Source organism: Sorex fumeus, unplaced genomic scaffold (genome assembly GCF_029834395.1).
Source record: "Sorex fumeus unplaced genomic scaffold, SorFum_2.1 ptg000006l, whole genome shotgun sequence".
Taxonomy (NCBI): Eukaryota; Metazoa; Chordata; class Mammalia; order Eulipotyphla; family Soricidae; genus Sorex; species Sorex fumeus.
Genome location: NW_026606063.1, coordinates 19,504,480 through 19,531,883, shown reverse-complemented (window position 1 = coordinate 19,531,883; position 27,404 = coordinate 19,504,480). Strand labels below are relative to the sequence as shown.

The 27,404-nt window shown below is 40.5% G+C and overlaps 1 protein-coding gene across 1 annotated transcript in view; it reads left to right on the top strand.

Moving 5' to 3' along the window:
- GEN1 (GEN1 Holliday junction 5' flap endonuclease) overlaps window positions 1-7,511 on the top strand; it is a 33,317-nt gene extending 25,806 nt beyond the window's left edge. The window contains exons 11-14 of the mRNA XM_056124784.1: window positions 195-325; window positions 2,568-2,629; window positions 5,225-5,365; window positions 5,788-7,511. Of these exons, the coding sequence (XP_055980759.1) occupies window positions 195-325; window positions 2,568-2,629; window positions 5,225-5,365; window positions 5,788-7,106 (1,653 nt within the window). The 3' untranslated portion in view covers window positions 7,107-7,511. The remainder of the gene's footprint in view (window positions 1-194; window positions 326-2,567; window positions 2,630-5,224; window positions 5,366-5,787) is intronic.
- Window positions 7,512-27,404: the final 19,893 nt, after the last annotated feature.

Below are 27,404 nucleotides of genomic sequence, written 5' to 3'. Positions count from 1 at the left end.
TAATTATGAGATTGGTTTCTGTGGCTCTGGAGACATGGTACCGTGGATTAACGCATAGTCCATTCAGTTTTCTGCCGCAAGCTGCCGGGCTCTGCAATTTAATGTGAATTCTGAGGGTGAAAAAAAAAATATCACTTCAGACTTCATTTTATCTCCAAGAGATTAAAAAAAATATTTTTTTTATTTTTTTACAGAGATTTGCATTGGAAAAAATGGACTGGCCCAATTCCTATGCATGTGAAAAATTGTTAGTACTTTTGACTCACTATGACATGATTGAAAGAAAACTTGGTAGAAGGAACTCAAATCAACTACAGCCTATTCGGTAATATGAAAAGTATATGAAGAAATCTCTTGTTTCTATTTGATCATAGTTTCTTATTTTAAAGTGCTGTCTTTCACAGTGAGATATGTACCTCTTTAATAAAAATGAAGAAAGAATCCAATGGAGTATTAAAAGCTTATTTAAGGCTTATAATTAGATCTTGTTTTGGCACACCTTTATGCATCAAACTTTAGTAGTAATACATTGCTGAAATAAATAGGTCAGAGTGAAATGAACGCGTGAAGTGACTGGAGGAAGTGAAACTGAGAATGAATTACAGTGAAGGGGCTGTGTGTCACAGTGTACTATTATAACTTTCTAGAGGTTTCAAAAACTTTTGAGTAAAATGATTGCTATGGGGCTGGAATGATAGCACAGCAGATAGGGCATTTGCCTTGCACTCAGCCGACCCGGGTTCAATTCCCAGCATCCCATATGGTCCCCTGAGCACCGCCAAGAGTAATTCCTGAGTGCAGAGCCAGGGGTAACCCCTATGCATCGCCAGGTGTGACCCAAAAAGGAAAAAAAATGGTTGGTGAGGGGGCTGGAGTGATAGTATGGAGTGATAGTACAGCGGGTAGGGTGTTTGCCTTGCATGTGACTGACCCGGGTTCCATCCCCAGCATCCCATATGGTCCCCCAAGCACCACCAGGAGTAATTCCTGAGTGCAGAGCCAGGAATAACCATAAGCATCACTGGATGCGACCCAAAAAGCAAAAATAAGTAAGTAAATAAAGATTGGTGAGGGCCATGCAAGGGTGCTAGACAGATAGCACAGAGGGCTGGAGTGCATGCCGGAGCCCTGGGTTCAATCCCTGGCACTGTATGGTCCTCCTAGCACCACTGGGGCTGAAGAACTGGAGAACGTTTGGAAGAGGGGCAGAGAGATTAGGGGATCACCACACACACACACACACACACACACACACACACACACACACACTCACACACACACTCACACGTGCACAAACATATAACACTTGGAGCAAAGTTCCAAAGAGACAGCCTCCAAAGAGAGGACATACTCAGTACACACATCTTTCCTGATGGTATATATGTGCCAGAAAATGCTGGAGTTATTTCAAAGCTTTGAGCAAAACGAATTGACAGCCAAGACATACTTAAAACATTTTTCACTATGAAGATATTTCAGGCATATGAAGACTTAAAAGTTTTTCGAATTTTGGGGTGTGGAGTTGTGAGGGACCACACCTGGTGATACTCAAGGTCTACTCCTAGGCTGATACTCGGGTGTGGCCATGTGGTACCAGAGATCAAACCTGGACCTCCCGCATGCAGGACATGCTCTAGCCCTTTGAGCCATCTCCCTGGTCCCGAGACTAAGAATTTATCACTCAGGCCTTTATCACTGTCAAAGGATGTATATCAACAAGAAGGATAATTGGCCCAGAGAGGTATGGATTCTGAGATGATCAGCATAGAAATTGATCACATATACTTTAGGTAATTTGATGAAGTGATTAGAAGATATAGGTATCTTCATAGTGTTGCTAACATGCATGGTCATCCAAACGTTACGTTAAATAGTAAAGTAAAACTATTAAGTGAAAAGAATACAAGAAGGCAAATGTTGAGGAACATTTCTTGCCAACCTGAAGATTTACAATTGAGTCCATCTATATCATTAATTTTAATATAACTGAATTAGACTCATCTATTAAAGGACATATAATATTGGATGAATTTTTTAAAAAATCAGTATTCTCCTATTGGCATGTGCAGAATGAAACGAAAGTCTGAAAGTGAGGAGACAGTTGCCATGCAAATGTGTACCAAAGTGATGTAGCAAAAGTAACAGAAACACAATAGAGTTTAAAACAAAAATATGTGGGGCCTGGGAGACAGAGGGGTAGTACAGTAGTTAACTCATTTGTCTTACATGCAGCTATCCCCCGTTCAGTTCCTGTCACCATACACACAGTCCCCTGAGAACTTCCATAAGTGATCTCTGAGAGAACCAAGTATAAACCCTGAGCATTGCCAGATATGGTCCCAAAACATTAAATAAGTAAACAATAATGTGGGAAAGAAAACTTCTCAATGAAAGAAACTATGTCTGTGAATACAAGGAGCTGACAGTTATAATTTGTGTGTAGCTGACAATAAAATTGTCTCTTAAACTTTCAAAGAAATGCACTATGGAGTAATTTTGTATTTTATATTATAGTAAAAATAGAATTAAAGTTAGTGAAAATTTCATTAGCTGAATTTGTTTTTCAGAATCATTAAAACCAGAATTAGAAATGGAGTTCGTTGCTTTGAAGTAGAATGGGAAAAGCCTGGTATGTATATAAATTTAATAGGCCACTTTAAGCAAAATTTATATTTGACTATACATATTTAATAAGTATTATAAATGTAAAAACATATGTGTGTATATAAAAAAATTAACATTTTATTTTGTTTTGGGGCCAGCTGTGCTCAGGGCTTACTCCCACTCTGCACTCAGCGATCACTCCTGGTGGGCTCTGAGGACTATATGTGATATTCAGAATTGAACTGTGTTGGTTACTACAAGACAAATGCCTTAGCCTCTATACTGTCTCTACAAATCCTAAAACAAAATCACTTTTATATGCACTGAGGATTAATTTCTTGGTTTGTTTGTGTCGTTTAAATGGCTCTGACATGATACATGGGAAAAACTTTAATTTTAATGTTTTAAATAGCTATTTCTTTTATGATTAATAGTAAAGAAAACAATATGGAAATAGTTTGATTTCTGTTTCTCAGGAAAAGACTTCTGATAGTGATCTAAGTCATTGATAGTTTAGCTGGATCTAAAGAAATCAAGGTTACGAATAGTACTGGAATGCTGTTCCTTTTCTGACTTTACTCTTTGTCATTTAAAGGTGAATTTGTTGGGGCTGGAGTGATAGCAGAGCGGGTAGGACATTTGCCTTGCACGTGGCCCACCCAGGTTCAATTCCCAGCATCCCATATGATCCCCTGAGCACCGCTAGGAGTGATTCCTGAGTGCAAAAGCCAGGAGTAGCCCCTGAGCATAGCCAGGTGTGACCCCCCCCAAAAAAAAGGTGAATTTGTTGTTAAATTTTTATTATTTTGCTAGAGACAGAATATCCGTGAACTCTGTAATACCTCCAGAACTAAAGGCAAGAAAATCACCTGCCATTGAAAAATGGAAATAATCCTAGATTTATTTCTCTTTGGTTTTGAATTAGATTGTGTGATTATATTTGAAAGAGTATGGGATTATATTTCTTCATTAAAAATTAAAGAACCAAATTACAGAAAAATAGGTTGGAAAGATAGTGCGGCGGAAACTAGACCTCTGGCCGCATTTCAAACAGATTAACAGCAGCCGAGCAGGGGCTGCCAGGGCAGCTGGTCTGGGCTCCTTGATGGAGCCAGGAATGCATTCAGGGTGTCCTTGAGATGCTCATAATTTCGCTTTGGAACTGGAATGTGCTCCAGATGTGCTAATGTCCTTGAGAAAGTCTCGACCTTGCTTTGTAAATGACCTGCTTGAGAATTGTTATTTCCATACTCTCCCACCAGCTGCTCGCAAATACCCATCCCTGCCCCCTGCCCCCCATCAGATACCCTATAAAATGAACTTCTAATCTTATTCTGGGGCCCAATCGCAAGACCCACTAGGTCTGCAGGTGAAATGAAGCACCTGAGGCCTCCCAGTTCTCAGCATGCAGCTTGGATTTTCTCTAGCCTGTGTTGCTCATATCTGCAGTGATAGTTCCAAGGGCTGGGTACCTGCTTTGCATGGACCCTGGCACCACACGATCTTCAAACAGACCCAGTAATGGAACCCTAAAATCTGGGAGTAGTCCCTGAGCACCACCAAGCATGGTGGGAGAGAGGAAGAGAGAGGAGGAGGGAGGGAGGGAGGGGGGGGGGAGGGGCGGAGGGAGACAGAGAAAGAGAGACATAGAGCTTTCTAAGCAATAGTAGGAAAGTGTATTTTCAAAAAAGAAAACAGCACATTAACCCAGTTTGGCAGTGCCTCTCCTCTACAGTCTACAACTGAGCCCTAGGTACCCACTTTTATTTATCTTTGTGGGACTAAACAAATTAAGCCCAATTAACAAAGAAACTCTTTAGGGACCACCTGTTTACATTATTTCTGTTTTATACTCATCAACTAATATTTTCTTGATTATTTGATTTCTCCTACAGTGTTGTCCTCAAAGAATAATATACGAATCTAAATCTAATTTGAATATTTTATAATAAATGTAATATACAGTCATTTTTATCAGCCATGTATGAATCCAGTAAGCCCATGTATATACCATCAAGAGGCCTCTGAAATGACTCTCTGGAAGATGGAAATCTTTTGGTGCCCTTTTCAGTTCTACTGTTTTCAAAAGCCGCCACTGAAGAAAGCTAATACTAAAGTTTTAGAAAAACTCTTCCAGTTCTGGTTCTGAATTTCTAACACTTACTAAACTACATTTAAGCAGCTAACTTTATCTAAACAAAATTTACCTGCCTTCAAGGTGCTTCTACTATGGCTGAAGCTAGATATTTTAAAATTCTTGTTTTAAAATTTTCCTTCATGGACTGGTGTACAGTGAGCAAAGCAGGTATTGCATGCAGCGATCCCAGGTTTGATCCTTGATACCCCATAGAGCTCCCTAAACCCCACCAGGAGTGATCCCTGAACACTCCTGGGTGTGGCACAGAAGGAAAACAAATTTTCCTTCAAGTTCTTCTTGTCAGGTAGAAGTTGATTCTATACTAGTATTAAAGATTATTAGACTAATTATGTTGCAAAGCAAGATGTGCTATTATCATTTGTATATTCCTGAGTTTACAAAGTAATTCCCCCAATTTGTTCAGTCTCTAAGTCATTCAGTTAAGTCTTTAAGGCCATTTTACTCTTATTTTTGATCTTTTAGAATATTATGCTATGGAAGATAAACCTGAAGAATTTGATCTACAAACAATAGAAGAAGAATCATTGTTTAACGCAGCTTATCCAGAGATTGTTGCTGTTTATCAAAAACAGAAATTAGAAATCAAAGGGAAGAAACAAAACAGTAAGTATCATGTTTGATTGCCGTTTGTGTCATACAAAAATGTCATAGAACAACCACCTATTCTGTTTTAACCTGTCTTGTCTAATTTTGAAGGAATATTTGCTTCGTTTTTAAAAACTTTTAAAGTTAAAAAGCCAAGAGTAAACCATTCTTATCTACAACTGCTAATTTAACTGAGGATAAGTAATGGAAATATTAATCACTTATTAAGCCACTGAGATTTACAATGTATTTGTTTCAAAAAGAAAATATTTTGCATTATTTTTCTTTATAACGCATCCAGTTTCTAGCAAAGCACAAGTCTGAAAAGGCCAAAATTGTTCATAAGAAAGTTTCCGATCTGAATCCCTTAGTTTATTTGCTTATTCAAGTTAACAAAAACAAAACAGGTATTAATTATATGGCTTTTTTTTTCTTTTCAGGCAAGAAAATTAAACCTAAGAAAATCAGTTTGCTAGACTCAGATGAGATGAATTTTCAGTCACACATGACTTCAAAACTCACAAGTGAAATTATTTCTAAACAGAATTGTAAGTTCAATTGGGAAATTCCCCCTGATTCTCCATCAGTCCTGGAATCAATACCTGCATCATTGAATAATTTAATTTTACCTGAAGATACTCCCTGTTTGGATACACAAGAACAGTTAAAGTCCTCTCAGAGACCTTTGGCTATGGAGCAAATTAAAGCTGTTAGTGAATCTCTAATTTCAGAATCTAATCAATCTAATGCCTGCTTCCAAAATACATCAGTGATTGCTGAGTTACATTTGAGCACCATTGACTGGGAAGGCACTTCTTTCAGTAATTCTCCAGCTCTTCCAAGGGACACTTTATCTCCAGGTTTAAAATCAGAACTTAGAACTGCCAGTTCTGATATCTTTAAAAATATCCCAGAGAAATTTTCATGTAACTCAGAATGCTACAGCACCAAGAATAATGAGATGCTGAATTGGAAGCTTCAAAACACAAATTCCGAAGAACATCTTCTTTCTGGCATCGCTGATTTACATCTTCAGGATTTGCCTTTAAAAGAACGAATATATAAAAAGTTATCACATCCTCAGGATTATGTGCAAGTGAATGTTGATCTGAAAACTTTGTCCTCATTTAATGTGAAAGAATGTTGTTTTGCTAGTAGCCATTCTGATTGTCCATCATATATGTCAAAGGCTCCTCTAGGAACTGACTTACAGAATGAATCTAGAAATTCTAAGATCCTCGAAGGAGACCACCTGTTTCAAGAACACTCTAATATGAGTACTTATATACCTTACTCAGTCAGTAACCTTATAGAAAAGACCTCCAGTGTTGGACTTGAATCCCCACATGCTACATTAGATCACGGTGGGAAAGTTGCTGTGCAAAGTGTTCAGGAAATTATCACAAAGAAGAGTGTTTGCCTTGAGAGACATTCTTCTGATGAAGAAAGTGCCCCAACGTTTGGGAAAGTGAAGCACATAACTCAAAAAACAAAGCAGAGCTCTGAGAAGAATAACCTACGTCAGCTCCAGAAAAGGGATGCCAATAACTTGAATAACTGTGAGATACGTATTAAAGAAACTGAACATTGTGTCCAGGCATATAAAACCACTGGGAATGAGCAAAACTGTTTTCCAGAGGCAGCGAAAGATTCTCTGGGTTCCCTCCACTGTGATAAGGGAAAAAATGACTCTGGAAATTGTTTGGATAGTCCTCTTCCTTTATATGAGCGATTAAAGCTAAGATTCAAAAACACTTGAAGTGAAATTAGAAATACTTTAAGTATTTATGTATGTATTACATAATTTAGCATGATCAGTTTGACTTTAAAAAAATTTTTAATGTTCTATTATATTTCATGAAATGCTTTTACTGTTTTACTCAGAATAATAAATATTACCTAAAACTTTATTTTTATGGTGAGAACTTTAGATACGTATTTTCAGCTTATAATACTTTTGTCTTTTAAAAATCTTTATCAGGCTTGGTCTTAAACATGTGTCTCATTTTTGCTTATCTCTGTTTCTTTGCTTATTTCCACTCTGAAGAAGTCTGTGTTCTTGCTTAAACATATTTTCTGTCTTTATCTCCTCTCACATATTTCTAAGCAAGTTTCATTCAATAAAAACTATCTTGCTTCATAAACCAAAAAAATCTCTATTAGGGTCTGGAGTGATAGTACAGTGGATAGGGCCTTACACGCAGCCAACCCAGGTTCGATTCCCAACATCCCACATGGTCCTCCAAGTACTTCCAGGAGTAATTCCTGAGTTCAGAGCCAGGAGTAACCCAGAGCATCACCGGATGTGACCCAAAAAAGCAAAAAAAAGAAAAATCTTTATTAGTTATTTTCAACCATAGCTCTAAAATGTTAGAACAGTATCTGACAAAATAAGTGCTTCATCTATTTATTCTGTTTTACTAATTTCTTTCATAAACCTCTAAAGTATTTCTTTATAATTTATCTTGTTCCCAAGAGGTAACTTTATTATTGCCTACATTTCCACGTGTTTATATTGTGCCCTTTCTAAAACTTACATTTTTCTCTCACTGTGAAGATGCTTTTAGGGTGTTCTGGTCTGATGACCTTCTCTTTCATGAGAAGCAAAAATAGAAAAAAATCAATAAATGTAAAAATTATGGTTGTAATGGTTAAATAAACAGGAAAGCTATTCTTTTACTTCCCCAGAAGTTCACAGGTTTGCCAAGTCAAAAAAGTTTTAGAAAATAGAATGTATTATCAGAAGATTAGAAACTTATTTAGGATCACATGTTTAGTGACAGTATAAAAGCCAAATTTCCTTCATTATTAATTGGCTTTTCTGTTGTCTTTTTCTTCTATAGTATGTTATCTTTACCTGTTATTTTCAAATGAACTGTATGGGGTGGAGATAGAGCACAAAAGACCACATGCCTCGCATCAGCGTGCCCCTGAGTTTGGTAATCTACCATCACTTGTCTCCCTGCTGGCTTTAAGCCCTTAACCGCCACCATAAAAAAAAAATGAATCTATATGAAACCAATTTCAGTACTTCCTGTTATATATTTGTTTAGCGTTCAAAAATTGTAGTGGCAACAAGGAAAAGTAAAACTCTTCACAGATGGTAAGATCATGTACATACAAAAGCCTAAGGAGTCCATTAACAACTACCAGAAATGATAATTGAGTTCAGCAAGGTTGTATGCTGTAAAATAAATACATAAACATCACCTGTATTGTATTCCTAATCATCGGCTGTGAATAAAACTCAATGAAATTAAGAAAACTCTGTGTGTGTGTGTGTGTGTGTGTGTGTGTGTGTGTGTGTGCGTGTGTGTGTGCGTGTGCTGGGGGATTGGGTGGAATTGGGGGTGAGAAGAGACAGATGAGAAGCGACAGGGGGCAAGGGGCAAGGTACATCATGGCGTTAAGGAATGGTGAATCTAAATATCCAAACCATAGAGTTAACACTGAAATGAGGACACCCAAACTTTAATAACCAAAGTTAAAAGGTGCTTGTCAAGAGAGTCTACAGTGGGTGGGGGGTTGGAGAGGGATCTTGGGAACACAGTTGGAGGGAAGTTGACACTGCTGGTAGGATCAGTGATGGAACATTGTATATCAAAAACCCAACTGAATTATTGCAAATCACAGGGCTTAGGGGCATAAATGTTAACAACAGCATCTGAAAAACCAAAATACTTCAGAACGAATGTAATAAAAGTGCAAAATGAACTCTGAAAGCTATATAATATATTGAAAGAAATTGATGAAAACCTAAAGAATGAATCATGCTACTGAATCAGAAGACTTGATATTAAGATCAAGATACTCCTTTAACTGATATACAGATTCAATGCAAATCTCATAAATCATGGCTAGTTTTAGAAATGATATGGTTAAGGGACACCGTTTAGCAAAACTTAGCAAAAGGAAATAAAAGGACTTGTGTTTTTTTGATGTGATATATTGCATCGATGGAATATTTGCAACAGAAAATACTTGTGATTTGCAAAATGATGACCCTTCAATACTAAATGAAAAAGTCAAAAGTAACGTTGAAAAATCCAATTTGTTGTTTGTTTTTTAGATTTTAGTTATTGTACTTTACAGAAGTTATTGGTAGGGTCCAATTTCTCCATAATGTGTATAGACATGTTTATAATATATATAAACAGGCCGTAGGCTCATAGTGGCCAAGGGCTGGTGGGAAGGAAAGAGGAAGTTGAAGAAGGGAAATGACTTAATTAGATATTTTTGTGAGGAATGCATAATAAAAATGTACTAAAGATGACTGGTGATTGCAAAACAATACACTAAAGCCTTTAAGTCGTCAAGTTAAATAGGGTTTTTTTTGGTTAGTGAATTGTGTGACACAATAATTTTGTTTTAATTTAGAGAATTTTATCTGTCCAAACGCACCCTAAAAATATTTATGAGTCTAACCTCACTTTCATGTATGAATTGCTATCTTTATTTTATAAATTAGAAAACAGAAAAGAAGGAAAGAAGTTTCCCCATGATTGTAAATGAGGTTTTAGTTTACTGATCTGGTGTTTATTTCATTAAAGCCCTTTGTACACTTAGACTCCAATTTGGAATATTTTTAACTTTTTTTTCTTTTTCCAAAGTTGTATTTGTTTTTGTAAATTTTAATATATATAGACATATTTTGAAGTTAGCTTTAAAAAACTTTGATTTAAAAAGTCATGTCTGTAGAACACTGTATATAAGAGAAAGCATAGAAAACATTCAGTGAATGGATGTTGATTGCCTGGTAATGAATTTAGGGTCTTAGTTCTTCGATTCTTTGTGGCAAAAGACCAAATACAGTTGGATTTGGTCCCTGTGTTCCTTTAGTCATTTTAGGATGCCATGGTGTTGAGCATACCAGCTCTTAGAAAAGGTCGAATCTTACTTTTTGTTGTGACAGGGATGCAATGGGAGGGGGTCATGCTAAGCCCTCTGAAATAAGTCTGAGGAAGGACAGATAGCAAACAGCATGGTTCATATGGTATTTAAAGAAATTAAAGCAAGAGAACAATGTCCAATAAAACTGGTAAGACCTCACCACAGAGACTGGCCCACATCCAAAAGAACAAAAGCAACTGGTGCTGGCGCGGATGTGGCAAGAAAGGGACCCTCCTTCACTGCTGGTGGGAATGCCGACTGGTTCAGTCCTTTTAGAAAACAGTATGGACGATTCTCAAAAAATTAGAAATTGAGCTCCCAGTTGACCCAGCAATACCACTCCTGGAAATATACCCCATAGAGGCAAAAAAGTATAGTCGAAGTGGCATCTGCACTTGTTTGTTCATTGCAGCATTGTTTATTGTAAACAAACAAGTGCAGATGCTAGAATCTGGAAAAATCCCAAGTGCCCGAGAACAGATAACTGGTTAAAGAAACTTTGGTACATCTACACAATGGAATACTATGTAGCTGTTAGAAAGAATGAAGTCATGAAATTTACATACAAGTGGTACTACATGGAAAGTATCATGCTAAGCGAAATGAGTCAGAAAGAGAAGGTCAGACATAGAAAGATTGCATTCATCTGGGGAACATAAAGTAACAAAACAGGAGACTAACACTGAAGAATAGCTGAGATATGTACCAGGAGGTTTACTCCATGACTTGGAGGCCAGCTAGGGGTAAACACAGCTCAGATAGCAAAGGGAGCACCAAATAAAGGGTGTTGGGGAAGTCTGCCCAGTATGGGAGTTGCATGCTGAAAGTAGACTATAGACCGAACATGATTGCCACTCAATGCAAACCACAGCACCCAAAAGGAGAGAGAGAGAACAAAAGGGAATGCCCTGCCACAGAGGCAGGGTGGGATAGGGGGATGGGGGGTGGGAGGGATACTGGGATTAGTGGTGGTGGAGAATGGGCACTGGTGGAGGAATGGGTAATTGATCACTGTATAACTGAAACCCAAGTGCAAAAATTTGTAAGTCTACAACTGTATGTCATGGTGTTTCACTAATAAGAATTAAAAAAAAAACTGATGAGACCTGACACAGGACAGGTAACGGTGATGTTGGGTGATGTTGAGTGGGATGAAAAGGAAGAGGGGAGCAATCAGTTTGGTGTGGGCATTATAAAACAATCCAAAACAATTTTAAAGTCAGTATTTCTTGACTTTTTTTCACCATGGTCCACTTCTGAACTTGTCTCCCCAACCTTCCCAACATTTGGCCTCTAGTCTTGTGCCATGACCTCCTGCTTACTCTATTTTCACCTATAAACCTGTGGACATACAGAGGAGGTCCTATGACCTGGGACAAAGAATCACTGGTGTAACTCACTATTGCCTCAATAAAATCAATTTTTTTCAATATGAAGTGACTGGAGTCAGTGATAGGACAGCGATTATGGCATTTGTTTTAGAATGAGGCTGATCAGGGTTCAGTCCCTGGAACCCCATATGGCCCCAAAGCCCAGGCGGGAATGATCTAAGATACTTGTGATTGGTGTTAAGGTTGGGAAAACTTGTACACATGGAATTAGATCATGATTGATTGTAAAGTTGGGTGCAAGGAATAGCTTTGTAAATTACAGTACCTCAATTAAATTTTTTTTTAAATGAAGTGATGAGGGGCTGGAGCAATAGTACAATGGGTAGGGTGTTTGCCTTGCATGCGGCTCACCCAGGTTTTGGTTCCCAGCATCCCATATGGTCCCCCAAGTACCGCCAGGAGTAATTCCTGAGTGCAGAGCCAGGAGTAAGCCCTGAGCATTGCAGGGTGTGACCCCCCCCCCAAAAAAAAGTGAAGTGATGATAGTGGAGGGGAAATGAAATTTACCACAAACAAAAAGAACTACATGATTTCTGCTGGCTTGTGTTCTTAAGACAAAGAGAAACAACTTCTATGAGTTCCTATAGTTCTGGTGGCACTTAAAGTAAAATATCTTAAATAATATTCCTAAAATCAGCTTCCTTTTATCTGCAGATTAAGTGGCACCCAGGAAAACCTTTCATCAGGCTTATCGGGCTCCACTAACAACTTTCATTAGCCTCTGACCAAAACCTGATTGCCTTTAAACTGACAGACTGCAGAATAAGTCAATTGTCAGATGAATCAATTATGTAAATTTATGGCAGATAAAATAAATAAATAACCTTTTAGGTGATAAAGAAGAGGGTATGAGTAAAGTAGACAGACCCTTCTGTCTCCTAATATTTATGGATATATTTGTTTTATATATATATATATAAACATCAACACAGAACTTCTTTAATAGAAAGTATCTGAGCTTCCTCAGCACTATTCTGCGCCAAGAACCAAAAAAGGAAAATATTGACCTACGAAATAGCAAAAACTGCATGTGTGTTCAGAATATTTTTGACCAAAGACCTGATGGAAGAATTCTACAGTGTTTGCATCATCAGAACTTCTATCTTTCCCCTGATTGCCTTTCAGCTGTGAGTGAACTCTACAAGGGCTGTGCTTTGAATCTGACAATGAAAATGAGTTCTTTATTTAGTATCCCTGTGAAGATAGACTACAATTCCTTACCTCGGGGTTTTATTTTAAAGCAGTATGTTGCAGGAATCCTCTAATATGCTTATTATTGCCAAAATTTATTTACTTTTCTTTTAAGCTGAGAAAGCTGCCAGAAGGCTTATTTTACAGCGCTGTCTAAACATAGACATCCCTGCTCCAGGCCTGTGAAGGCCCCATGACTTCACAGCTGGGATAGTTCTATGGGAGGTGTCAAAGGACTCGGTACAACCAGGTCTACATCCTGTCACCCAGACCAAAGGAGACTTGCTTTAACCTGGGAGGCTGTGAGAGCCCTAGTTCTGAGAGACAAACTACTATGGCTCAATTCCCAGCCTTCCCCTTATCTCTTCTCATAAGTGCCAGTGATTCTCCTTTACTTATTGTCATATAATTATATAAGATAAGAGGTCTTTTGAGAGATGCAAATTAATGTGTAAATTGAGCATTGCTGATTTTGACCTGCTGAAAATGCAGAATGAATCACAAATAAATGTCTTTAAAATGTGATCCATGACAACCCATCTTGTTTTTTGAGAAGGGGGTTATCTCTAGTTTACATATACAGAAAAAGAGAAAGCAAAGTGGACAGTCCAGAGTAAGGCAAATTGACAGATTCAAGTTTATCTTGCAAAACAATCTGTGGTCACATTATGATTTGCACAGAGCTCTGGTCATTGACAAAAACCATGCTAGAATTTCTTAGAGAGCCACAGCAACATCTTGGGGACCCTCGGAGGGGTCTTCCTCACCACTGAGAGTGGCCCCCAATGATATATACATCAAAAAATCCTTGAGGGCTGGAGAGATAGTGGGTAAAGAGTTGTCATACATACAGCTGACCTGGGTTCACTACCTAGCACCCTACATGGTCCTCACAGCATCTCCAAAAATGATTCCTGAGCACAGAGCTACTTAGAAGTAAATCCTGAACACTACCAGATGTGGCTCAAGAATAAAATTTTAAAATCCTGGAAAACTGGGTTACCAGCTAGTGAAGATGACTTAGTATGTTGCTTCAAATGAAAGGCCATCCACCCACTCATCTCCCCATTCATTGTTTCATTAAAGGCTGTAATAAAGGACCGTCTTCAATATGAACTTATACTGCATCTACAGGGAAAAAATACACAGTCAGTTATTGTCTTAACTCTCTACCCTGCTAACAGGTCTGGGTTAAATAAAAACATATATTCAGACTCAGTCACCAAAATCACATGAAACCAAATCAAGACACTCCATGAATAGCCTTTTCTTCTCTCAAGCTCTTCCCAGAAAGGTGATAATGGAAAATTTGGTCCCAACAGGCCTACAAACCAGAGATTTGCATTTTAAAGTTTGACAGATATTTATAGGCCTTTTGATCTTCTTTCTCTCTTCTTACCACCCCACCCCCAGCCTGGTCTACCTCCTCTTCCCCACCCCTTAATTCCCTACACTGTGCCAGGTACAAACTTGAGAACTGGGACCTCCACCCAGAGGTTTACAGATGTGAACCCTGGTATGCTGTGTCTGCACACATACAGAGGCTAGTGGCTCCATACACAGACTACATATCAACTTTCCTCAACTGCTAACCACGACCACACTGCAAGTTTCCTCTATTATTTACTACTGTGGTTGCTGTTGTTGAGGTAGAGGGAAGTGAGATTCAGACAGGTTAAAGAACGCATCCCAATGCCTAATAAAGGGTGGACATAGAGTTAAAACTCAGGGCTGAGAGTCCAGTTCTATCTCTGTCCTTTCACTTAGCCACGTTGACTCCATCAAACAAGGCTGGTTATTGTAGGCTGCTTAGCTAAGCTTGGAAAAGATTATCCTACATTCCAGTTTTTCAGTTGTCTTTTTTTTTTCTTTTTTTGGCTGAGGTTACTCTGGAAATAGCCCAATAAACGTCACAAATTGATTTACTTGAGGCCAAACCTGCAGCTGTCCTTTCCCTTTGCTGTCTTTCCCAACTGACTGTGTCTTTTCTTTCTGATCCTGGTTCACACAGACTGCTGTGGCTGGGAGCTGCACAGCTGGCTTTGGAATGATCATCTAATCTGCAGCGCCCAAGCTTGTGCTGGAAAGAATGCTTCCACTTTGTCCCCTCCTCCCCTGCCCCCAACTCTCCAACCCCCAAAGCATTTCGGAAACCAGCTCAGAAACTCAGCCCGTCCCTTTTGGTTTTTTTTTCTTTTTCTTTTTTTTTTTTTTTTTTGCACTGGAGGAGAATCAAAAATCATCTAGGAAACAAAGGTCCCGAGAATGATAGACTTCAGATTCATTAGAATTTTAATGTTCAGGGGCTGGAGCAATAGTACAGCGGGTAGGGCATTTGCCTTGCACGCGGCCGACCCAGGTTCGATTCCCTGCATCCCATATGGTCCCCTAAGCACCGCCAGGGAGATTCCTGAGAGCAGAGCCAGGAGGAACCCCTGTGCATTGCCGGGTGTGACCCAAAAAGCCAAAAAAAATTAATGTTCAAAATAAAAGATAAAGGAAATACCTTCATGGCTTAGATGCCTCACTGCATCTTCACTCTAACCTAGAGAAAGATAACTAGTTAGTGTTATACAGGAACCCCAACTCAGAGAAAAATATGACTCAAGTTTCCAGGGTGAGTAAATACTGGGACCAGGATCTCAACTTGGATGATTACAGAGAGTACAGATCCTTCTGTTTGGTGGATGCAGTGGAGTGTGTCAAGAGCCCAAAGGATTCCCTGGTGCGGGTGACTGAAATTTGTTCCTGTTCTGCAGAGTAGCATAAACAGAATGAATTTGTGACTTTGATCATTGATGAATTTAAGTCAAGTCCATGTTTAAAATCATCAGACATTGCAACTGGAGCCATAATAGAGTGGGTAGGGCTCTTGCCTTGCACACGGTCCACCGGGTCTGTACCCTGGCAATAGATGGTGGTTCCCCCATGCCCCATTAGGAGTGATCCCCAAGTTTACAGCCAGGAATAAACAGGATTAAACCTTGAGCACCATTGGGTGTGGTACCAAAACCAAAACCATAAATGAATTGAAAAATCAACTGACATTCACCAATTCAAAGGGCCAAATCATTTGAGTTACCTTTGGACTCTGTGCTTCCCTTCACAAACAGAGATTACTTGCTCTCTGCAACCTCTCCCCTAATTTTATGGGTCAATTCCAAGTTAGAAGATTCTGCAAATTAGCTTATTCTGGGAATATGCGTCCCATATTCTCTAACCTGGGGAGGCAGAGTCTTCAAAGTGCGAAATTGGGAGAAATCCACAGAGATTGAGCTATCAGGTTCAAAGCTCAAGGTACAGCTTGCCCGCTTCCACTCCCTGTTTTGGCTCCCATTTGGGGGAGACTGCCCCTTCCCTGGTTCCATTACCCCGTTAAAGCTCCTGTGTTGTGCTGAGCTAGGGTGCAGGGATGGGGATGATCAGGTTGGAAAGTGAAACCCTTCTTTTCCTTCTCTCCTGACAGATCCTAACCTTAGAGCAGAGGTTACATGGAAAGTTTGTCTCTAGGAAAACTATTACAAAAGCAGAAAGACCCTTTCTGAGCAAGCAGAGGACATCTGGGTTGAATTGGGCTTGCTACACCAAAGCTCTCTCCCTGTCAACTACAAGAGGCCCAGTAGTCAAAGTAAGAGGGGCAGGAGATGGCACTAATTCAATGACTTCAAATTTTACCCCACAAGTCCTGACCCCAACCCCAATTGCTCTTTTTCTCATTTATTTATTTATTTATTTATTTATTTATTTATTTTGGCAGGGAATAGGGCGGCCCACGTCAGCAATGCTCGGGTTTACTTCTTGCTTGGTGCTAGAGGATCACTTTGTGGCTGTACTTGGGGGTCATGAGGATACAACCTGAGCCTCCTGCATGCAAAGCTTGTGCTCCAGCCTATTGGACTTTTCCGTCCCCAGCCCCAATTTTTCTTAAAGTACAACTCCAGCTTTCTACCATGATATTTCTGTTGACCACCCATTCATGCTAATCAGAGGCTCTTCAGAAATAAGATCCATCCATACAAGGGCTGGAGCGATAGCACAGCAGGGAGGGCGTTCGCCTTACAAGCGGCCAACATGGCCGACCCGAGTTCGATTCCTCCGCCCCTCTCGGAGAGCCCGGCAAGCTACCGAGAGTATTCGATATGCCAGACACAGTAACAACAAAGTCTCCAATGGAGACGTTACTGGGCCCGCTCGAGCAAATCGACGATCAACGGGAGGGCCTTTACCTTTACCTTTACCATACAAGACCATCGTGAGTATGGCTTATCACTGGACACTACTGGAGTCATACTTTGTCCTCCCTGCCTGAGGAAACTACTGTGTCTTACTATCACTCATTTTAGAGCAAATAGATGACCTGCTTACGACAGTTGCACTGAAGATTCCTACCTGGAATTATTTGTCTAACTTGTCAGTGATTGTATTTTTATTTTTAAAGCACTTGTTATTTGTTATCAATTTTTCCGGTTACCACTGACCTTTCTGGAACGGTGGAAAACCTTCAAAATCTTGTCAAATCCATAGACTTCTTTCTTTACCCATAACATACCAATGGGCACATACAATTATTGTTGAGTGCAGTTTTGAACACTTGGTTCTGACCTCTGTGCTAGACAGAGAACAGCTTAGTTCCCATATCTCTCTGTGATACAGTGAGGTTTCTGTGACTTAATGACACAACTCTCTGGAATTGTGGGTTCATGGTAAGTAAATAAACTACTCTGGAAGCGAGAAGTCTGTAAGAGCAAATTTGGCTTGGTGTTTGCCTAGGGTGGAGAATGCAGCTCTTCTGATCCAATGGCATTGATTGAAACAGGAGGTCAAAGGCAGCCTCCTTTAGGCTGCAATTAGGAAGAGATGAGGGATTATGAGACAAAAGGTGTGGACTAGTAGCAACAAGGTGACAGACAAGGTGTTCTTCAACATCTTGGACATCATGTACTATATCAGACAAACCTGAAGATTGCAAATCTCTAGACTTACGTTTTTTAATCTTCTCTTATCTGTGAACCAGCATCAGCCATGGACTGGCAGTTGAAAACTACTGTTAGTTAAGAGGAACTAAAACTTCACACAGACCTGCAAAAGTGTTTCTTTTTTTAATTTTTAAAATCACACATTTATAAAAATAAGATTATTAGAATCCATTTTTTTCTTACTTTATCAGGAATTAATCTGTAGCACTGTAGCACTGTCCTCCCCTTGTTCATCGATTTGCTTGAGCAGGCACAAGTAATGTCTCCATTGTGAGACTTGTTGTTACTGTTTTTGGCATATCGAATACACCACAGGGAGCTTGCCAGGCTTTGCAATGCAGGAAGGATACTGTCGGTAGCATGAGGTACAGTTGTAGACTTACAAATTTTTGTGCTTGGGTTTCAATTATACAATGTTCGAGTACCCATCCCTCCACCAGTGCCCATTTTCCACCACCACTGATCCCAGTATCCCTCCCATCCCTTCCCACCCATCCCACCCTGCCTCTGTGACAGGGCATTCCCTTTTGTTCTGTCTCTCCTTTTGTGTGCTATGGTTTGCAAGAGGCATTGAGTGGCAATCATGTTCAGTCTACAGTCTACTTTCAGTATGCATCTCCAATCCTGGGAGGATCCTCCCAATACCCTTTACTTGGTGTTCCATTCTCTATCTGAGCTGCCTTTTCCCCTAACACGTGCGACTGGCCTCCAAGCCATGGAGTGAACCTCCTGGTATTTATCTCGGCTATTTTTGGATGTTAGTCTCCTATTTTGTTACTTTATGTTCCCCAGATGAATGCAATCTTTCTATGTCTGTCCCTCTCTTTCCGACTCATTTTGCTTAGCATGATACTTTCCATGTAGTACCAGCAAAAGTGTTTTTGTAGACTATCAACAATTATTTTGTAGATTTTTCAATAGTTGAAAATCGCTACTCTCGACACCAAGCATCCTCCATTTCAACCTTCCTAAGATGTTACGAAGAGTTTTAGTTCTAAAAGCTATTTTTGGACCCTATACACTTGTACTATCAAAGAGGGATGGAAGAGACTAGAGAGAGAAAAAAAAGGGAAAAAACGATATTGTTGGGGGAATAGATCTCTTCATTTAGCAAGGCTTGGCCAAAATAACAGATCCATCTCTCTGTCTCTCTCCTTATGTCCTTACCTCTTTCTTCCTTTACTTTCGTCTTTTTTTCCTTTTCATCTTCTTTGGCTTTCAAGAGCTTTGATCACTATCTTGAGTTATCAAATATTGCCTGCAGAGGTTTATTTTTCCTGAAATCACTGCTGTGGCCAAGGTAGATCACAGCACAGGAAGGAGCTCAGCAAATACTTCGGCTGGAAATGAGATGAGGACAAGTCCAGCCTGTCCTCTGATTTCACTTGAGTGATTCAGGCTGTAGCTGGTTCCCACCCTGAGCAAGCTTCAGATATTTTCTACAAAGATCATGTAAGGAGAACAGAAGATAGCAAATCTGCCTCTTGCATTAAATTATGGGAACTGTTAAAAAAATTCCCAAATGACGTCATTTATGCTGAAGCCCACCAAACTGCAATACCTAACTGAGGGGGAGTTTCCACACTTCCCAAAGTGCAGTCTTAAACCTATCAGTCTTGGAGTTGTAGCCCATGTATTTTGCTGCATTTTCTTTTCTTTCTTTTCTTTAAAAGATTTTATTTGAGCAAATCGATAAACAACAGGAGGACAGTGATAATGACAGTGACAGATTAATTATTATATTGCTTTTTGGGTCACACTTGGTGATGCTCAGGGTTTACTCCTGGCTCTGCACTCAGAAATTAGTCTTGGTGGTGCTCAGGGGACAATAAGGGATGCCGGGAATCGAACCCAGGTCTGCCACATGCAAGGCAAATGTCCTAAACGCTGTACTATTGGTCTGGCCCTGCATTTTCTTTTCTTGTCCCACCTTTTTTCTGATTACAAGAACCTTTCCTTGTGTACAACTACCAGCAGTCTTTCTACTAACTAGGATGCTGTCTAGATCATGAATTATTAAATAGAGCCAATTATATCCATAAATGTGTTCAGATGACTTTAGTTATTTGTTTGGGGTCCACGCACAGAAGGGATAGGGTCTAATCCTGGGTCTTTGCTCTAGAGATTTCTTGTGATGTTCAGGGAACCTTGCAGTGCCAGGCATCAAACCTAGGCCTCTGACATGAAAAACATGCAGAAGCTCTGCCAGCAAGCCCTCAGGCCCAGAGGAATTTCACTTTACAGCTGCAAAAAAAGTCAGTCTTTTTTCAGGTGAGAAGAAAATGACTGCTTGCATTTTACAAAAAAGAAGAAGAAGAAGAAGAAGAAGAAGAAGAAGAAGAAGAAGAAGAAGAAGAAGAAGAAGAAGAAGAAGAAGAAGAGGAGGAGGAGGAGGAGGAGGAGGAGGAGGAGGAAGAAGAAGAAGAGAAGGAAGAGGGAGGGGGAGGGGGCGGAATCAGGGGTGGGCATCCCCAGTTCTGTCTGGCTTACCTTGTGACCTCCCTCATTTCCAGTGTAACCATTGAAGCCCCTGGCACTACAGGACCCAAGTAGCACAATCTCATCAGACCCTCATTTGGGACAGTGCCCTGAGCACACTTGAGAGCTGCCCTCCTCCAAGTGCACTGCAAGTGCTTGTTGGAAGTTCATAACAACTCAAAAAATGAAATTCAACATAAAGCATGATACTTTAAGGTAGAAAAGTGAGTTTCAAGGAGTAAGGAAAGAGGTCCTTGGGAACTGGGACCAGAAGAAACTTAGGATTTGGATGGGCAGCAGGCTGGCACCTCTCACCCTGAGCAGAAAACCTCAACCAGCTGGGACCTAGCAATGGGATGAGCAGCTCCTCTTCCAAAGAGCATGGAACTGGCTTACAGGCTCAGGTCAGCCTCTAAGAATGTAGGGAGAGAGAACAGACCAAGGACTCATGAGCAGGCGCAATCTTTTCAAGATCAGTAAAAGATGCAGAATCCATAAAAAATGCAGTGGTATATACTGCAAGGAAGGGAGGGATTCGGAAGTGAGGGGATGGAGAGACCCAATAAAGGAGTAGGAAAGAGAATCTTCTATCCTGTTGTTTGCTGCGGGACATTTGAGCCTGGGCTCTCCACTCCTGCCAAATTCTCTCTCCCACAGGGCCCATCTCAAATCCTCCGGGCGTGCAGCAATAAAAGGCTCCTTTCCTTTCCAAAGAATGAAGCAAGGAGATTTTTAACACACTTACCTTCTCTCTGCCTGGCTCTCTTCCTTGTCCTTGGCAAGCCTGGGTTTCCTAGGAGGTATAATTAGGTGATAGTGTTAGAACAAATTGAGCTACAAGAAGGGAGAACATCATGCTCCTAGGTACAGACCTGGTTATTATTTTGCCGGATTCCATTTCCTTGGTTCTCTTTGAATCTCTCTCCCGGTAGCAGCTGTCTGGCTCCACATAGCTGGCAACAGCTGCAGTAACAAGTCCACCATTTGATCCTTTGCACGCCATAGGTTCAGTCTCAAGAGGCAGCTGTTCCTGAAAGCCAGCGGTCTCCTCCTTTCTCCAGGCCTAAATAACAAAGAGAACCATTCCCTCGCCGGCCACATTTCAGCTTCTCTTATGGGGAACATCCCTAGGGTATGGTCTTTTAATTTTGCTAATTATTGATAGTTTTATCTCTGGAAGTATGGAAACTGCCTATGAATTCCAGTTTTCTGAGTTTTCAATGATACTGCCAGTCTCGTGAGGTTGTTGGGAAGCTCCAGAATTATAATAAGTAAGATAACCTTTTACAAACTCCAAGACAGCATTCCTTCATTACTCCTTATTACAGTTCTGGTCTCTGTGTTTAACAAGTGAAGGAAATGATGGAACAATAAGGATAGTGCAACTTCCGTATTGGCTATCGATAGGAATGATCAGGAACAGGAAGTAGCGGAAGCTTCTGGAGAAGATACTTGGCTCAGGATTACAAGGATTGGTAAAGTCTGAGATGGTTAAGGAAGAGGAAGGGACACTTAGGAGAAGACACAGCCCAGGCTGAGGTAAGAGGAGAGAAAATACGGTGTCAGAGCAGCATAGAATCATTTAGGGTTAGAACAGAGTGGTCCAGAGGAACATAAAGTTGGAAGGGCCAGAACAAGCCAGACCTGGTTGAGTTCAGAAAACTGATGGAAACATTTGGGTAATAGGTGAAATGATTGATCAATTGGAGATCCCAATCAAAACAAAACTTCCCTCTTTCCCCAAGCAATTCTTGCTGATGTGGAAGGGTGGGAATGTTGTGTATTTGATTCATTTGATTCCTTCCACCAGGAAAGACCCCTGGCTTCATTTTTGCTGATGGTGGAAAATGAATGCTTGGTCAGCAGAGAGTTAAAATAGTCATTCAAATACACAGTGCCCCACGGGAGCCTTGTGGACAACAGGTATGAGCCGGGGGTGTGGGGGCGACTAAAACCTCATGGGAAGGGGGGCGTTCCGGTCCGTCCTTCATACCCTACTGAGGTCACCAGTTGCCCCCCGTGAGCGGCTCTCCAGCACGTCCACGGCCCCAGAAGCACAAGGACTTAATGCAGAACCTGGCAGCTTGGAGCAGAAAAGTGAACGGACTATGCGTTAATCCAGGCCATCATGTCTGTCCGGAGGGGAAAGGGTTTTGCCCCATTCGCCCTCTCCTCTCTGGAAAGAAAGATGGCGGCCTCATGGGAGCCTTGTGGACAGCAGGTATGAGCCGGGGGTGTGGGGGCGACTAAAACCTCATGGGAAGGGGGGCGTTTCGGTTCGCCCTTCACGCCCTACCGAGGCCACCAGTTGCCCCCCACGAGTGGCTCTCCAGCACGGCCACGACTCCAGAGCACAGAAACCAATTTCTTAACTATCTGACTTTCAGTAGAAATACTTCCAGGGTCAATAAGTAAAATAGCAGAAATCCAAAACCAACATTTAATTCTTGAACCCAGCTGTAGAAAGCAAATCACTTCACAATGCTTTTTCAGCATGTCTGATTTGGGGGGGGGGGTAAACTCTAAATAATAGTGGTGAATATTTTATTGAAACAATGAATCTAATCAAAGGAGATAGAGTGTTAACTAGAATTCATCTGTCTCACAGGGACTGGGAGGGGTGGGGGGTGGGGTCTTATTGGGGTTCTTCATGGTAAAAAATAAGTATTGGTAAAGGGAAATGTGTTTGATATTTGCATGACTGAGACCTAAACCTGAAAGCTTTGTAAACTTTCCCACAGTGATTCAATAAATAAACAAATTAAAAAACAAAAAAACAAATACACAGTGCCCTATTCTGCTGGGCTAGAGTTAATGCTCCTAATTCAGACATTTTATCTTCTTTTTTTTTCTTTTTTTTTAGGTTACACCCGGCAATGCTCAGGGGTTACTCCTGGCTCTGCACTCAGGAATTACTCCTGGCAGTGCTTGGGGGACTATATGGGATGCTGGGAATCGAACCTGGGTTGACTGCATGCAAGGCAAACGCCTTACCTGCTGTACTATTGCTCCAGCCCCTCAGACATTTTTTTAAGAAGGAAAATGAATTTTAAAAAATAACTACCATAATTCCTATCACCTAGAACCTACCACTCAGAACTATAAAAATTTTCTGTAAAGTTTTAAATTGCCTATGAGTATTACTTTTACATATCTTGCTTAAGATTCACTTTGTATTTTATATACTATACATCCTTATGAATATGACTTTTTGTTTAGAATGTACTATACCTAGTATATATTTGTATCAGCTGCATAGCATACATGGAGATGGCAAAATATACATAACCAATCCTTGTTTAAAACTGAGGTGTTTTCCAGGAGGATTACTCCATAGCTTAGAGGCAGCCAGGCATTCTAGGGGAAAGGGCAGCTCAGATAGAGAAGGGAGCACCAAATAAAGGATGTTTGGAGGATCCTCCCAGGAGGGGAGATGCATGTTGAAAGTAGACTATGGACTGAACATGTTTGCCACTCAAAGCCTCTTTTGCAGGCCACAACACCCAAAAGGAGAGAGAGAACACAGGGGATTGCCCTGCCACAGAGGCAGGGTGGGATGGGAGGGATGGGGGTGGGAGGGATATTATCCATGGTGGTGGAAAATGGGCACTGGTGGAGGGATGGGTATTTGATCATTGTATAATCTAAACCCAAGCACAAAAAATTGTAAATCTACAACTATACCTCATGGTGTTTAAAAAAATATATATATATTAAAAAAATAATTAAAAAAAGTAAAAAAAAACTGAGGTGTTTGAAATTCTTTACTACCATAATGCCATGATAAGATTCTTGCTTGTAAATACTTGACAGCCTCTTTGTTAAGTTCTATACAATAAGATTCATGTGTCACAGATACTTTTTAATGTCTGAAAAACGTTTTAGAGACTAAAATTGTTTTGCAATCTCACTGGTTGATCCTCCCACAAGCAGTGTGTGGGAGGAATCATTTCATCACCCTCTTGCCAACTTTGCCCATTTGGGAGGTAAAAAAAAAAAACAGCTTTGCCTTGTTGCTTCCATTTACATGTCTTTGATTATGAGCGAGGTGAACATTTTTCTTCTGCGATTATTAGCCACTTGTACTCCTTTTGTGAGCTGATTACTTATGTCCTGGTTCATTTCCCGTAAGACAGGCTTTTGTTTTTCTTACCTGTATGAGTTTTTCTTGTCAATAGTATATTGCATTTCATTGTCATAAGAAATAGTTGCCCAAATTTGTTCTTTGCATTGTCTTCAGCTTCTAGATGTTGATTAATTTGCAAAAAAAAAAAAAATGGAAATCTGAATTAAAATACTCAAAAGTAGAGACCTTAGTTCTGAAAATAAGGCAGCTAATTATGCAAATATCTGACTAAAAGCCTTTTAGTCTTCATTTCAATACCCAGAGTTTCAGCATCTTAATTACTGGCCTCAAGAGGACTCAAGAAGTAGCATGGCATTTTTATCCTCTTCTAGTCGATTAAAAGAGAGAGAGAGAGTAAGAGATACAGAGATACAGAGAGAGCAAGAGGAGGAGAGAGAAAGAGAAGGAGAGGGAGAGAGAGAGGAAATCCTTAGAGAACAGCTTCAGAGCAAATTGCTTTTAACTTTTTTGACATGGGTATTAAAATGCCACCCCAAATACCAGTGGTAATAAAGAATCCGACTTAAAAGGAGGAGTAGGTGTAAATGTAACACGTGAGATTTGGGGGAGAATCTCGCTAGCCAGATGCTGAAGAATCAATAGTGAAGCACTCAGAACCACTACCTTGCCCTAGTCTCGGGGTTAAGGGTGAGTGGGCAAGTGGTGCTATTGGGGGTCTAAATGTTGCCATGAGATTTTGGAACCAAGACAAGCTGCTCATATTTTCCTTGCAGTAAGAATGCTGCACACATCCTGCCTGTTGCTCTCAGGGGAGAATTAGCTTCCAGTTCCGCAATTTATTGCCTGTTTCCTCCCTCTGATGTGTCTCCGCCCCCACACAACTGCATTCCCCTTTCTACTCGCCTCTGTCCCTGTCTCTCTCTCACTGCCCATTTTGTACAGATGTTGTGACTAAATTTTGTTTTGGTCCAAACAACATCCTTAGCCATCTTTTCAGAGGAGAGTCCTGATCAGAAACCATTAAGTATCAGGGTCCCCACCGGGACAGAGCTTCATGGGAATGAGGCATTCTCAGGAAAAGCCGGACTGCTCTTTATCTGCTTTCATCTGGCCAAAAAAAAAAAAAATCCCCACAGCTGGTCTCTGGAGCTAGGATCTTGAGTTGCAGTGGTCTAAGTAGTTGGAGAGAAATGAGCTCTTACACTGTGAAGAGAGAGGGAGTTGTTCCATCCTATGCTGTTGCTAGGTGAAAGTCCTGATATAAACATAACATCTGGTTGGGAAATCTTTAGGAATGACGGAGAGGTCCATCACGGATTTTGCTTTCTGTTTTAAAGGATTTCTCTGCTCCGCACATTAATGTTCTGTGTCTTGTCTCTCCTCGGAAGGAAATCAGATCATTTTGTTTCTTTCTTTATGCTATTTGTATTGGTGAAATTCTCAGCCTGTGAAAATCATCTATTCTCATATTGCGTGATGATTCCCAGTGTATTCTGAAGAAGATTAAAGCCCAAACATAACTCATTGCCCTTCCAGTGACCCTCCCACTGCAGTCAGGAGAGCCAGAACTCTAGTTTCCCTAGTTTGCATTGAGAGTAATGATGAAGGGCATGTTCCACAGAACCACACACAGACCCACGCAGACTCTTAGGAGGTTAACAAGACAGGAGCTCGATTTCCTACCAGGTAGGAAATTGCTGCTTTTATTTCTATTTACTAGCTCAAGGACACAAAAAGATATCATATTACACTGTGGTGTTTTAGAGCAAACACACACACACACACACACACACACACACACACACACACACATGAGCAGATGCATTCTTCCTTTGCCCCACAGGAACTATCTGACTATTGCTGGCTTAGCTGGGTGCCAAGATTGTGTAATGGGGTGAAAGGTCTGGATTAAGTGAGTCCTGACTGTATTCAGACAATGAGAACCATTTTTCCACCTTGTCTACCAGCAAGGCCAGGACTGACGGGGCCAGGGGTGTTCCATGTGGCTGCTGATGCAAAGATTGGGATATTGTCTAGAGCCCAAGGCAGACAGGAAGACACTTATGGCAAGGAGGGTAGCCCCGGCACCTGATAATAGACAGGAGGCTGTGAAGGCCTGGCATTACTGCAGCTGGTACTGGGGGTGTCAACCACAGAAGTGTGGAGAGAAGCTGTGGCCTTGAAAGCACAAACTGTGTCCTTTGATCTCGGGGGAGGACCTGCACCTTCTGAGCTTTGTTTTCTCTCGTTAAAAAAAAAAAAGAGCATGAAGCCTACCTCACTGGCTGCAAGCAAGTCCTACATGAGATTGTGCACACAAGGCTTTCAGTTTTCAAAATATACTTAATTTAATGATCTCTGATTAATAGAGATTATGGTATAGACTCACAGTAAGGAAAGTACTAGAAAGTGGTAGGATAATACAGGTATTTTCTGTTCTGAAACCCTGTACCCAAAGCAGTAAAATAATTGCTAACCCGAAGCGTACACCAAGGGACGCTTCCAAAACATGCCACTTGTCCAGTCTGTTGTGATTTAAAATCACTCCCTGGGAGCAAGAGATCAATAGACTGAGCACATGCTTTGCATAGGCCTGGAGGCCTATGATCAAGTTTTGCACAGCCCAGAGTACCCCAAGCAACCCCCCTCCTTAAGCCCTGTGACTGCAGCCAAGCGTAGAATATGGAGTAACTCCTGGTTAGCATGGGTGTAGCCTTAAAACAAATAAACAAACCAAAATAAATGTATGAAGTATATAAAAATTAATAAAATGACTTTCTGGAATCTTGGAGTCTGATTAACTGTTCTAGATCGTGACTTCTCCACCTACGAATCTCATGGCTTTGGGTCACCTTTGCCACTTCCCAAAACTTAGTTTTTTTTCTATAAAATGGAAATAAAAAATTGTATTTTCTTTTCAAGATGTAACTGGGATAAACCATAAAATTTATTTTAATAGTAAATAAGTTTTCTTTTTATCATTAGCACAATTATGAGTATGGACAAGAAACTAGGTATCTCTGTAGGATGGACACACCCACACC